General features: G+C 36.4%; 1 protein-coding gene across 2 annotated transcripts in view; it reads right to left on the reverse strand.

Annotated features, from left to right (window-relative positions):
- Positions 1-13,839, reverse strand: part of WDR70 (WD repeat domain 70) — a 141,129-nt gene that overhangs the window by 31,804 nt on the left and 95,486 nt on the right. For both annotated transcript variants that reach the window (XR_007505003.1, XM_049794329.1), the window contains exons 11-12: positions 6,693-6,792; positions 333-417 (exon numbers count right to left, since the gene is read on the reverse strand). Coding sequence is in view for 1 of the 2 variants with exons in the window: in XM_049794329.1 (XP_049650286.1) it covers positions 333-417; positions 6,693-6,792 (185 nt within the window). In the remaining variant the exon portion in view is untranslated. The remainder of the gene's footprint in view (positions 1-332; positions 418-6,692; positions 6,793-13,839) is intronic.

The raw sequence follows: 13,839 nt of genomic DNA on the forward strand, positions 1-13,839 counted from the left end.
ACTTACATATCTCATTACACAAACATAAGGCAATGAACTGGCCTCCTCTGGAAAAGCTGCAAATCTAATTAGACCTAAGACATGTGAGACTGAAAAATGGCATAAAACTAGCAAAGTTAGCTATGAATTATCACAAAAAATACGATGAGATCTTTTAAAGCAACGTGAAGTCCTAAGTAGCCAAGAATCAACACTGCACAGTTCTCCCTGTGCAGTCCCTTCTGCAAAGTTCTGGACCTAGTGAGGACGGAGGAAGAGAACTCCAGTAGATTCCCTCCTGTTCAGCACAACTACTGCTATTTCTAATAGCTGGAATAAATTAGTGTACTTACATTGGGAAGAAGCTGGGAAGTCTTTCCGCTGAATTAAGAGGCTTCTTAAATTGTCTAATATCCCATATCTTTAAAGTATCATCTCCTATGAAATAAAAGGGATGAAGGTTAGCAATAAAGAACTTCAGTCAAGAATTTAGACATGTGCAGAAAATTTAATACTCTAATTCAGACACAAAAAGAACAGAATGACACAGTAGAAGCATTCAAAATGGGGATGGTTTGGAAGTTCTTTGTCCCTAAATGACTAAGAAAGTGCAGGGATAACAAGTTCCACCTGCTACACTCCAGTAGATCAGAAACTTCTACTCAGTGGCTCAACTCCATCGTGGCAACACCTCCTACCAAGAAACATTAGCCACAGTGGAGTCAGATTCCCCAGACACTAACATATTCTGTGTTTGTGAGCATTGGTGCTTTGCTACTAGGAGTAAATTTAACTTTTAAGATATCAAAAGAAATTAAAATGTTACTGTGGATGGTCTAGATCAAAAAGTAAACAAGTTTTATGTGTCTGGTTTCCACCTGCCCTGAAAAAATGATCAGGAAAAATGGAAGGCATATGAAATCTTTCCACTTCTTTAGCAGGTAAACACCAACAAACTGCAATCTCAATATGGAGAACAGGGCCTGGCATCAGTCAGAACCCCTTGGGGAAGGGGGAGAAGGGAAGCAAGTGAACCCACACTTGCTATAACAAAACCTTTTCACAGTCCTCTACACTACCTTTGGCCATAAAAGCCAAAATCGAGGTTACAGCATGACATTTACAGCAATTCTCATCTGTGTTTGATAAACATGGTGGGACTGTAGGCCAGTAAAAGTCAGGCTGTTTATTCCTTTTTGAAAAGTTATGACATATTAACAAAGTGAGAACAGGAAAAAAAGAAAAGAGATTATTTAGTTATTCTCAGAGAGATCTACATCTCTGTTGATCATCCCTCTGGGATACATATTTCCAGTATGAGACAAGCTACAGAAGTTGAGCTTTGAAGCACATCACTTGGGCACCTAGACATCTCCTTGCATTTGACATCAGTGCCTCAGCACTTTCAAGGGTGAAAAGAAGGACTTTCAAACAACAATACCTTTAAAAATATCCAGAGATTAATATTAGACAAAAAGTTACAAAATCTTTCTGACCTAGAAGGAAAAAGGAGGCAAGTGACTGGTAATCCATAGACCTGCTGCCTTCCAAAGCACAAACTTTGCAGGGAAGTAATTCTGTTGTCTAAAAGTTTCATTCACAGCCTTTGAGATCAAGAGCTTAAAGGAGGCGTTGGAAATAAAATGTTAAAGAAAAAAAAAAAGTAACATGCTGTAACAAAAGTAATGAAGGCCAGCAGTACCCTTTACAGGGAAAGCAGTAATGTGTGGCCTCGTACATCATGTATATTTATATTAAAGACTAGGATAACTCCTTACTACAAAATATTTTTAAGAAGTGGACAACTTAAATAAATGATGTCTAGAGCAGAGTACATTTCTGTTCATTGGGAAGCTAAAAAATGACAAGAAAGAAAAATATTGAGTCCCTATTTTGGGAATATGTGTTTTCTTATTGTTTCCCAGTAGACTCCATCCCAAGCACATTTCGTCTTGTAATACGAACCCTTCCTTTTTCCTCCCACACCCAACAGAAAAACACTTATCAGCAAGATGTTATATCAAAAGCACAAGCATTTTATAAATGTATGCAAAGGATACCATTTGGTCATTTTGCAAATCTCCTGAATAGGGACAGATCTAAGGCTAGCAGCCAAGGCTGTTCTGTTCTCAGTGGAATGAGCCTTGACATGATCTTCAAGCTGTAGTTCTGCCAGGCTTTAGCAGGAGAAATGCAGTCAGACATTTAGCTATAGCTCTTCTGCTGAAAAGAAAATGTAATCTGCTGGTTTGAAAAATTAGAAGACTCTAGAAGTTGTGGTTGATTTCAAATCAACACTGTCTTACGCTGTGCAGAAATAGATAATTAAGTATTTGGAAAAGGAGGAATGCTAGTAGAATGACTAGGCCAATGCTGTGAAACTCTTACCATCATTAAGAATTTGCTCAGATTCACTTTTCCTAATTAAAATTTTCTGTGTTGAAAATACAGTTATTGGTACCTGAATCTAATCTGCATTTGGAGTTGATATCACTGTCACTAAGAAAACAGTCATACTTACTTGCCACAACACCAAGAACTTTTTCTAGAAGAATCCTTCCATCGATGCTTAAGGGGGTTCTTTATGAGAGCTGTAGCAGTACTAATCTATTTTTAATTATTTCATAGATGGACAAAAATAGTTACCCTTAAATAAAAACATATAAACAGATGTTGTGCAGTTCAGTATGAAGCATTCAAAATAGTCCATGTGCATCATTCAGTATTTTTCTCAATGGCAGACTTCTCCAAAGCCTGGCAAGATTATTTAAAGCTTTTATAGCTTTTAGTAGCATTTCAAACTCTATTCTTTGCCTTTTTAATAAGAAGGATACCAATAAACAGGCTTTAGTCTGATATGATCAGGTCAGACAGCATTATGCCAATGGTATTGAGCACTGGACTTATCAAGAGGTTAACAATTAGGTGTTAGAAAAACAGTCTTTGGTGAGCGAGGATAGGCATTTTGCAAATGGCTTTTAGTCAAAATAAGGCCAACGCACAGACAGTACAAAGATTTTACATGGTTGGTTTTTTTCTTTTCAGAAGATACCGACCAGAAGTACATGGATGGAAATGGCCCAAAAGGAGCAAAAGTGCTGCCAAAAATTCAAAAAGCCTAAAGTCAGCAACACCATTAAAGAAGCTCCTATTTTAAGAGGGAGTCCTATGTTGAAAGCAAAGCTCATGGACAGAAATTGACAAAGATCATTGGGGAAAGCAAAGAAACATAGCAAATGAGAATTTAAAAAAGAAAATACAGCATAGGAAAGGCATAGCATAACAAGGCTTACCATGAGGGAGAACCAGAATTTATAAACTCAGCGTTCCTGTTAAAGGCTTATACTATATATGTGAGGAGAGGCACCTTACCGAACAAGGTATACGCTTCTGTGTTCTGCACTGATTCTGCAAGGGGAGCTGCCACAGCTAAAGTATGACCTTCGGAGGCAGCAGAGGTCAGGACCACACTCACCCTGAGCCGAAGGCCTTGGAAGGGAAGTCACAAATTGGGGATTCTGCGCTTAGGCTTGGAATAGCTCTTACTGTCACCTGCATCCATACCAGCCTGGCCAAATATTTAAGTGCATCAACCTCTTAAACATATGGAAGTGAAGGATACTGTAAGACTCTGAGACAGCCATTTCAGCTCCAAGTGTTACAAATAGTTGACTATGTCTATTAAAGCTAACGAATGCATTTTTGGTATTTTTTGAAAGGAACATCAGCATTTAGCTCCCAAGAAGTATTACTTGACATAAAACCATTTGATTTTTAAAATACTGATGTTTGTATTTAACATAAAGAGCAATATATTATTACTCTACACAAAATCGAAAGTCACAGGAAACTGTACTCAAGGTGCTTCTACTTTTTAAACCAACTTCAAAATTAAATGTTTTATTTTTCCTCAAGAACACTGTGAAAAGAGAAATACAGGTAAAAGTGAAAAAAAACCCCTCCAAAACATCAAAAGGAAACACAAAAAAAATTTTTTTGAGCTCAAAAGAAAGCATGTATCTGCATAAGCTATCTGATAGGCTTCCAGGTGAATATTTTTTCTTGGATTTAACTACAGTGAACTTATTTTCCTATGTAAGTTTACTGATTATGATGCCATGAGTCTGCACACTGTTCATGCCACAGAAAATAAATGAACCATCCAACTAATAGCTATCATGAGATTCATGGAATTAATAAAGTCATTGCTTCATATTATGACAAAAATGAACTCCACATACCAGAAGTCAAAAAAAATTTTTTTAAATTTTTATAAGACCCCCAAGTCCAGTCCTAATGCTTACTTCTTCACTGTTAAACAAAGAAAATGTTCCTCAGATACAATCTTCACTGTATTTAGAAAAAATTACTTTCATGGTTACAAGTGTGCAAAAATATCACTTTCTTAAGTTTCTGTCAAGTTACTACCTAATACCAAAGAACAGTAAGACTGGGAACTCTCATAAGCAGCTCCTTAGCTTTTCATTTTCCCTTGTGCTTGCAGCTGAGCCCTGCCTCATCTCTCTCATATCCAACACAGAATCTACATCAAATGCCGGAGAGTCAATCAAGCTTTCAATGAAAGTCCCCATTCCCCAAACTGCTATCCTCTCTTTGATCCTCAGCACTTGGCAGGTGTGTTAATCTATGAATGCTGGATCCACATCTGCTTTTGTTGGTATAGATCCAAAGCAATACTCATATTAAAGCACTAACCAAACAAGTCAAAATCAGGTATGATTCCTCCTTATTCTCTAGCATAGTGGACACAGAGCTTTTTCTTTTAATACACCAGACAAAGGTAGCACTTTTATCCACACTGAGGGGCCAAATTTCCGTACAGTCTTACATTCTGCAAACAATCAATCAACATTTTACATAGCTTAGAGCGGAGTATGGTAGATAAAACGTAAGTAAGTGAAAGTCTGTTTAACACGACACAAAATCTAGAGACAGATGAGGAAGAACAGGCAACCAAAAGTGCCACATGCAAAAAAAAAAAGCAAAGGTCATTTATGTGATCTACATTTATAAATGTGAAACATAAGAGAATTCACATAAATGGAGGTTTCAAGACAGCACTAGTGAATATTCCTCACATAAGTGTTAATTGTGTTTGCCGTTAATATTTAAAAGCACACTGAGGTTTCTCTTTAAATCTTATAAAGTATGTCTGTGTGCATTTTTCAGGGCCAACACCACTGGCAGACAGATGCAGTGTTTCACTTAGCCCGGAACAGAAAGACAGATGGTTCACTCCTACTTTCCAAGGAGGAGAAGGTTCTCACACAGTAAATGTCTAGTTCAGTAAGGACCAGCAAGGTAGAGAGTTTTTACCTCAACCACTTAGGACTCATTCATGATGAGTACAGTGGCAACAGAACTCTGTATCCAAGAGCCTCAACAGCAATTAAGAAACAATCCAAGTTGCATTAGCGTGCCCTAGTTAAGTCTAGGGCTGTCAAGGACAAGACTACCATCATCTTACTCTGAAAGATGTCATCTGGGGAACATAATGTTTGGAATCTTAGAAACCTGGCAAGACATACAAAGAAGTCAGAGGTAGCATCCAAGAGCAGCTGCGTATTGCTGTAAAAGCCACTAGTGCCGCTCTACTCATCAGGGGCAGGGGGAGTGGGAGGACACAAAGCAACTGCAAGCTACAACGCTTGGCTTGGAAGCGCATCCCCTGCTTCAGAGCTTTTGCTGTCTAAGAATACCTCTATCCTGGTGTTTTGTATATGTAATCTCATTCTGTCTAAGTACCAAACTGACCAGATGTCCTGTACATATGTGAGGTACAATGTCAGCGACATTAACATACACTGCCTCTCCCTAGACCTGTTTATTTGGCCTTGGGGCCATGCTAATGCATACACATAGCTTCTGGTTACAGCTGGTTTCCATCCAGACAGCTTGGATTGTATACTTGCACCTGCCTGCAAAATACTGGGTAGACAAATCTCTGTGTGAAAAGCTGTATTAGGCAGACACCGTCCTGTCCAATACATCTAATACTGAAGTGAATGAGTTTTAAAATATCCCTTTGCCTTCTCAAGACTTGTTCTGTTATATCAGACTTTTTTATAGAAGGTTTATATGAAGTTTAAAAAGCAAGGATTTCTTTCCTGTCCTGTAGACATTTCAAATTTTTTTGCCATTCAAGTTCATCTTGGCCACTCAATTCCAGTCATCACTTCTTGATGTTTATAATATAAATTAGATAAAAATTCCAATTAGAACAGAAAAGGACACTGCGTAAGAAAGCTGCTTGAGGAATGAATAACTCCAGAATAGAGATACTGTTACTGAGAGATAGTAATCTTCCCAGAAAGAGCTAAGTAAAATAACTGGACTAGTTTTATTTTTAATTAAGCTAATACTTTCCTTTTGGTGTATTATTAATGCTAGACAAGAAGGGAGATCAGGAACTGTGTAATATAAACAGCAAAGTTCTCTTAAAATATTCCTTAACTGCTGAAAAATGCGCTTTCAGGAACACAGTATTGCATAGTGTATCAAAATAAAAGATGTAAATTGTGAAACACTTCAGGTTAAATCACTAGTATTTGATTTCACTACCTTACCTCCATCATAAACAATTACATTTAACGATGATATGATTTAAATGGTTTCTTTACTGAACCATTTCACTTAGTAAAGTTAAAATTGTCTTACATTCAAGTCATCAAAGTGTTCTTTCGATCACTTACCTCCCCGGCTGGCAAGGACAGTACCATCATAGGAAAATGTCAAGCATGAAGTGTCGGTGCCCGGAGCATGAGCTTGCCTGCAGTGGAACTTTGTGTGTACCTGTTTGTCAAACAAATAAAACATTAGAAAATGTGCTTATATCAAGATAAGACAAACATTTATTTGTAGCATTTTGTGTACCCTGCTGCTATTCCTACATTTAAACAGAAAACCCTGCATTTTTAGCAGGTATAGAAGCTAAGTATTTCTACAGACTTTTAAAAATGTCATATATGTTTTAGAATAGGCTTTCATAATAAAAGCTTGAATGCAAAATTTACTTTTTCATAGATTTAATTATACAGTCCACATTTACATAGCTTCAGCACTCCTGGAAAACTCCCACTAGCACTGAATAAAGTAAGTTACACCTGGTTAAGGTAAAAATACATTTTTAAGACAGTTCTCAACACTCCCCAAAGCAGGCTTATAGTTACAAAAAATACCAAAATACAATATAAATACTTTGGAAAGGACTTAAAAGAAGGATTGGAAGAATTTATTTTTGCCAAATTTAATCCCTGCCAAAATTCATGGTTTATATAATAGAACAAAGCTCAGATATTCTGAGGTTTGTGTTCCGTTTAGCTGCAATAAAATCCAAGTTTGGGAATGATGTACGTTTATTTTTTTATTTCTGTTTTGCTGATAATACTGGAGAAAGGTAGAAATTACTTTCAAGTTAACATTTTGCTCCCGTGTAGAGCTGACTTCTTATTTATTAAGTCACTATTTAGTAAAATCCCTAAAAATTCTATTAAAAAGGGAGGAACCTCTAATTAAATTTTAGCACTTTTGTAAAATCAAGCTTTCCTACTTCCCAACCAAAACCAAAGGTCTCAGCTAAGATACCAAGATGCCTTTCATACACAGGAAGGGAAAATGGAAGAAAAGGGACAAGACAGAAACAGAGATGAAGCAATTTGAGACAGGTTGACTCCTTTCTTAACACCTAGGAAATTACACTTCTCATTTGCCCTTTTTTCCTAACAAAACTAATTTACATAGTTGTAAAATAAAACATTCAAGAATTAAAGGTTGTCTGCACAACTGTATCTCAGCTTCTCATCTGTAAGACGAGGATTAAAACATGCCCTTCCTCATATAGAGGGGAAGAAGAGAAATTAGTGGCCTTAAAGTCCTTTACTTACCAGTGATGAGCAAAACGGAAAAATGTGCGTAGAAGAGTGTATTTTCAGAAGAGGGTTTTAATGGCATGAACTAAGTCTGATCTAGAATCGCACCCTAAACAGTAAAAGACAAAATACTGAGCAGTATTTTGTCACTGCTTAGTGATTACTATCCAATCTATACATTAAAAGAGACACAGTTCCACAGAATAAAAAAAGAGGATGTGATCGCAAAATGCAAACACATGGACTGAATTAAGCTTGCACAGGAATCCTCAGTTACTGTATCTTCTAATTTTTGAACATGCACCTTACTAAGGCTCTTTTTAAGGGCTATTTTGTATGCAAAACACCCAAGCTAGTAAAGTAATTAATGTTGTTTACCCTTTCAAATATTTGTTCTCAATTTGGTCCAAAAGCTAGAGAAACTTTGTGTAATGACATTACTAATGATTGCAAGCTTATTTTGGAGTGCAGATTTAGTCAAGTTTTGAGAGGAGTCACATAAGTCATTTCCTCCACAAATGATTCTTCAACAAAGGCGGATTTCAAAGACCAAGTAAATGCTTCTTAGAGTATTTGGAAATAGAATGTAATAGCTTACATTCAGCAGTAGTACCTGTTTTGAAATTGCTGTCACTTCGAGCCAATTGTGCATACCCTGGAGAAACTCTTATGAACAGACTGCAGTTTACAACTCTACGTCTTTGGTGGGGGTGTTTGTAAATACTAAGAAACATATTTTATGCATCCAGTTAACTAAAATTTCCCAAGTATGTGGTAACATACAAAGGATAAAATGTGAATTGGCTATCAGAAAATAAATTTTCTGTAGTATTTTTTAAACATTACCAAGCAATTAAAATTACGTATTTTCTGTCTAAGAAATGACATGGACACTTGCAAAAACATCATAAATGGTTAATAATCACACCTTAAAAAAAAAAGACAGAAAGATTATAATATGGTATTTAGCTATTTCAAATGAACTGGAAAAACTTTGGGCTCCACAACACTTGTCTACTCAACACTCCCATCCCTCCCTGGCAATGTCAGACTGATATACATGTATTAGAATAACATTTTTTTCATTTTTCTGACCAACTTAATGCAAGAGTGAGTGTTTTTTTTCCTTTCATTTCATCATTAATCAGTCTGAAATTCCTTCCTTTTGTTTTGCTTTGGATACAAATTAAAATAAAGAAAAAGATTTGGGGTCCCAGCAAGGCCTCTTCTTTTATGTTTTACTAGTAAAAAACACAAACATCTCTATATATGTAGATAGATAGTAAATCACATAATGTTTCAAGAGTTTTGTTATTTTTCTATGGTCAAAGATACTGATTTTATATAGCATGAATTTATGAATCCATTAATCAAACCTGAACTGTATTTTTCAGGAATTAAACAACTCACCTTAAATATGTCACCCACTATGGAGCCTTCTCAATGAAGTACCTCTACTTTGAACAGTTCTTACCCTTTTTCAACTCTCCCACAGAAAAAGTAAAATAGCAACATACAGACATGCAAGACTCAGACATTTGCCCCTTAATCACAAAAATGAAAACAACAGAACAAATTTAGCCCAACTCTACCCAGCTTCAATGCCTTAGGATTTCATGTAAAGCGAGACTTGTCTGATAGGGACAGTAAGATTGCATCAGCAATTCTGTTTGTCTTTAAAAATAAATTTGCTCAGTTTACCAGTAAAAAGATTGTTTTCCTAACTTTGAGCTCTGCAAGCTTGCCCTCCATATATTATTCTGCAAAGGAATATAACCCTGAATTGTAATACTAAATCAAATATTCTAAAATGATTGAAGGTTGCTCTAAAAATGATAGAAGGTTGAACAAGAAGTTTTACATATACTGGCAAATGTTCACTGCAGTTTTCAAACAAAATAATGTGTTTGGCCTCTGGCCTCTTAACATTTTTAACAGATGTCTAATCTTGCTAACAAATCATTAGCAAAAAAAAAATTGTTATCAGAATGTATGTTGCTGGAAAGACATGAAACAACAGAACTAATATACACAATTTAAAAGTTTGATTTTGAAAGTGAAGGAGAAAGCATTGAAACACTAGATAAAGATGTAAAGATAATTAGGGCAAAGTGTATCTACATTTCTACCTCATTGCCCCTCTCCTTTTGTTGCAGAAGTGCCTGCTATTATGGAGTACTAGTCATGTGCCATTGAAAATTTGACAAGTTCATCACTCCTTAAAATTCTTTAAAGGTTTCTTTATTTCAGCAAATTCTGCAGTAACACACTCTATCTTCTGCAACTTGTTTGAAGGCTTTCTAGCAACTAACTCTAGCAATGTAAGCACTTTCTTTCTAGCTTTGTATTAGCACATATATTTTTGTTAAGCAATTACAGCTGACTGGACTTGTGTGCAACATGAAATGACAGGCAGAAAACATGAAGCACATGTGAGAAAGGACACAGTTGCATGTATCAAAAAACCTAGGATAACAGATAAATGTCAAAGTTTGCAATATCACCACAGTCCTCATAGAGAGGATGAGAACCAGAAGATAAGAGGAAGCCAGAGAATGGATTGCGAAGGGGGAGGGGAGCGGCACGGGGAGAAGGTACATGACTGGACCGTCACTATGAACATCCTTTGTACTAAAATCTGGGTGGATTGAAGAAGACCCATATGGGAAGTGAAGACGACAGTGGCCACATGAAGTGTTTATCACAAATGAATGATCTACAACAGAGCCACATGGTTAGAGTTCTGTGCCACACAACTGCTCTCCTTCTCAGAATCCTAAATAAAACATGTTCTAGGAAAAGCAGAAGATAGACCTAGTCAGTTTGTTCACCTCAGAAATCCAAGCCACATCCATGTGAAAATCAATAATACACTTAACTAATAAAATTTTTTAACATTCCACATTGTTTCTAGGATACAGTATTTCACAGTAATCCAACACTTTCCGAAGATTATAATGCTCCCCCCACCTTTTTCTTTTAATGAAACAATGAATGACCCAACCAGAACATTCTTCTTCCTTCTTGTTCCTAACATCTTCAAGATTTTTTTAAAAGCAGAGGCAGTAAATTAAGGGAGGCCTTGGGGAAAGTGAGATCTACAAAGATTGCTGTATCAATCTTTCCTTGTATTACAGACATGTAACAAAATTTTACTTATTTATTAGTGTGAACAGTCAACCACACAACCACATTTGTGTTGACAGCAAAAGGAACTCTATCCAATACTGAGTGTGCCACTAGCAATGTGCAATCTACTCCAGTTTGCTCCAGCACAAAGAAGGTGTATTCTGAACAGGGAAGGTCATCTCTGGAGATGCCTCTTACGCTTGCTTACCTGCTGCTCCCCCTCTTTCACATCAAGGAATGTTTCCAATGCTCCTTGAGAGAGCTGGAAATCGGGATTTACACCAGTTTGAAACATGAGGCAAGAAGGGGAAGACTAGCTGGGCAGAGATGCCACATAGGCAAGTCCCAAGCCATGTATGGCTCTTTAAGATTTAAACGGATTATTTCACCCAACTAAGATACTTCCAGCAAAATAAGTTAGCTGACACTGACAATATTCAACTACAAAAAAAGATAATTCTTAGTAGACATAAAAGCCTTCCAAGATAACATATTATCATAGGCCAGTCTCAAGGTGACAAAGGCATGAGCTATAAAGCTGCAAGAAGAAAACAAACAAACCAGAAACCTTTTTAGTCACAACTGAACAAAGCTGTCCAGGTCTTTGTTGAAAGTGATCCCATCAGAGACAGCCAGCAGTCTCAGAGCTGTGATCACAGCTGACAAGACAGACAGGTTCCCAGGGCATGAGTTACACTCTCCAAATGGCTATTTCCCCATCCCCCCTTCAACCATCTCCACTAAAGGAAGCATATTTGCTTTGCTCTCAATTATAATCCAGAAAAGAAATGTAACTGTACTTTCTGGGTTTAGTATATCACTTACACATTATCAGGTCTACATATGCCAGCTGAATTCAGGAATTTCTCAATTTTTTCCCTGAGTAGGCAGTTGCAGACTATATCAGATGCTTTCCTTAAGTCTCTGTAAACATGATCCCTGAACTTTCAATTTATGTGACAGCTCTTCAATACCACTTCCCGTGGTGTAGAAATAGATGCTGTTTCAGTAATGACCATACTGATGCAAAACAAGATTAACTCGTGAAATTTGAGGGTTTAGTGTTTACATGATTATATGCTACATGATTTGCTCTTCTCCATGATTTCCTAACTCAGTGACATCTACAAGTATCATTAGCAGACCTGAAACACTCCTTCCTTTCTCTCAATCCTAATTAACCAACTATGAATACAGTAACCTAACTTTATTTGCCATAACCAGGACTGGCAATCGTATTTAACTGTCCTGCATGTCCATTATATTCTCACCTGTTGCAACTAAGGCCTTTTTCTGGGTGGAGGGATGATATTCAAGGGGAGGCAAGTCTTTTGGATTTCTTTATCTCTCACACTCAGCAGTGGTTCAATACCCTCCAATAATCTTTCACATGTATTTCATAGAGAAGTTTTCCTAGCTATTTGAAATTACTGAACAGATAAGAGATTTGGGGTTGTTTTTTTTTTAATATTCTGCAGTTTTTCTTGAGCAACTGTTTTGCAATGAAAAACCTACATAACCAGAAAGAAAAAAAAGGAAAACATAATAGCTCTGTAACTATTTTAAAGTTTATAAAATCTTCAATCCCTTGCAATGAATCATGTGTTATATCATGGAACTATGAATGAAAATAAAAACACGAGTGTGAAATGCTTAGTCAGAAAATGTTGGGTTGTTACAGAAAACAGAATTCTTAGAACAGAAGCCATACAGCAGTGTAGTCAGTCAAGGTGAAAAATGATTTAGCATTTTGTTAATTCCAATTGATACAAAAAGTAGATTTCTATTGAAAAAAAATCTCTAACATCTACACAGAAGGCAATGAGGCAAGGCACCTGATACATTTGACTATATGAGGTTTTAGACAAAAGAAGGAAGCAAGCAGGCTGGCTTGCCTTAGAGATGTCTCTGAACCACTGCAGTGATGAGAAAATCCTTCCTATCTGCCCATACTTCCTTCACCACTCTAGAGCATTCAATGTCAAAGAATACTGCTGACCACAGAGACAATTTCTTTTTGTTTAAGTTAATTCATCAAGAAAGATTTTAGGAAACCATTTTAGAAGGATGGCTTCTTCACAGCATTGCTAAATATTTGCCTAATGGTTTGAAAATGAAACCCCAGCTGAATGTTTGGCTGCACTGTCAAACTTTGCATTTGAGAAAATAATCTATCTTGGCCACAAAACCGATAAATATTACTAATAAAAATAGCTTTTGGAAACTATTCCGTTGGCTTCCTTTGGGGATTTTTTACACTGCATGAGAAAAACGTACAAGGATGTAAAAGAAATGTTCCTTTGTATCTTTTCATAACTTATCTAACCCATCCCATGCTATCCTAGCAAACTCATGATTTTCCTCCTTTTTACTATCATAAATATGGCTTCTGTAAACAAAACAAAAAAACCCTGAACCCTCCTTTTGCCTCTCTCAAAAATAATCACTCTTAGGTTTGTCCAGCTGTTGAAGGTTCATTTGTCTTCCAGAAAATAATCAAATCTGATCAATGTTATTCTGTAAAAATTTCATTAAAAATTTAGTTAAGATATACCAGAACCCCACTGAAAGTCCACAGATTGCTTCAAATCATCTATGCCAACACCAGATGTTTCATATCAATAAAAAGTAGCCTTTTGCCTATTGGCAATGAACAAGCAAAAATATAAACAGAAAAAAATACAAAGAAGCTACAAAGGTGTATTTAAAAAGCAACTACCACAAAGTTATTCCCACCATAATTCAATACAATTTTTCACATTCTTCCAGTCTTCAGCGCTCCCAAAGCTTAAGACTGATTTTAGTGATCTTATAGGGGTACAGTGTGAATAGAGTGAAATAT

Source organism: Accipiter gentilis, chromosome Z, assembly GCF_929443795.1.
Source record: "Accipiter gentilis chromosome Z, bAccGen1.1, whole genome shotgun sequence".
Taxonomy (NCBI): Eukaryota; Metazoa; Chordata; class Aves; order Accipitriformes; family Accipitridae; genus Astur; species Astur gentilis.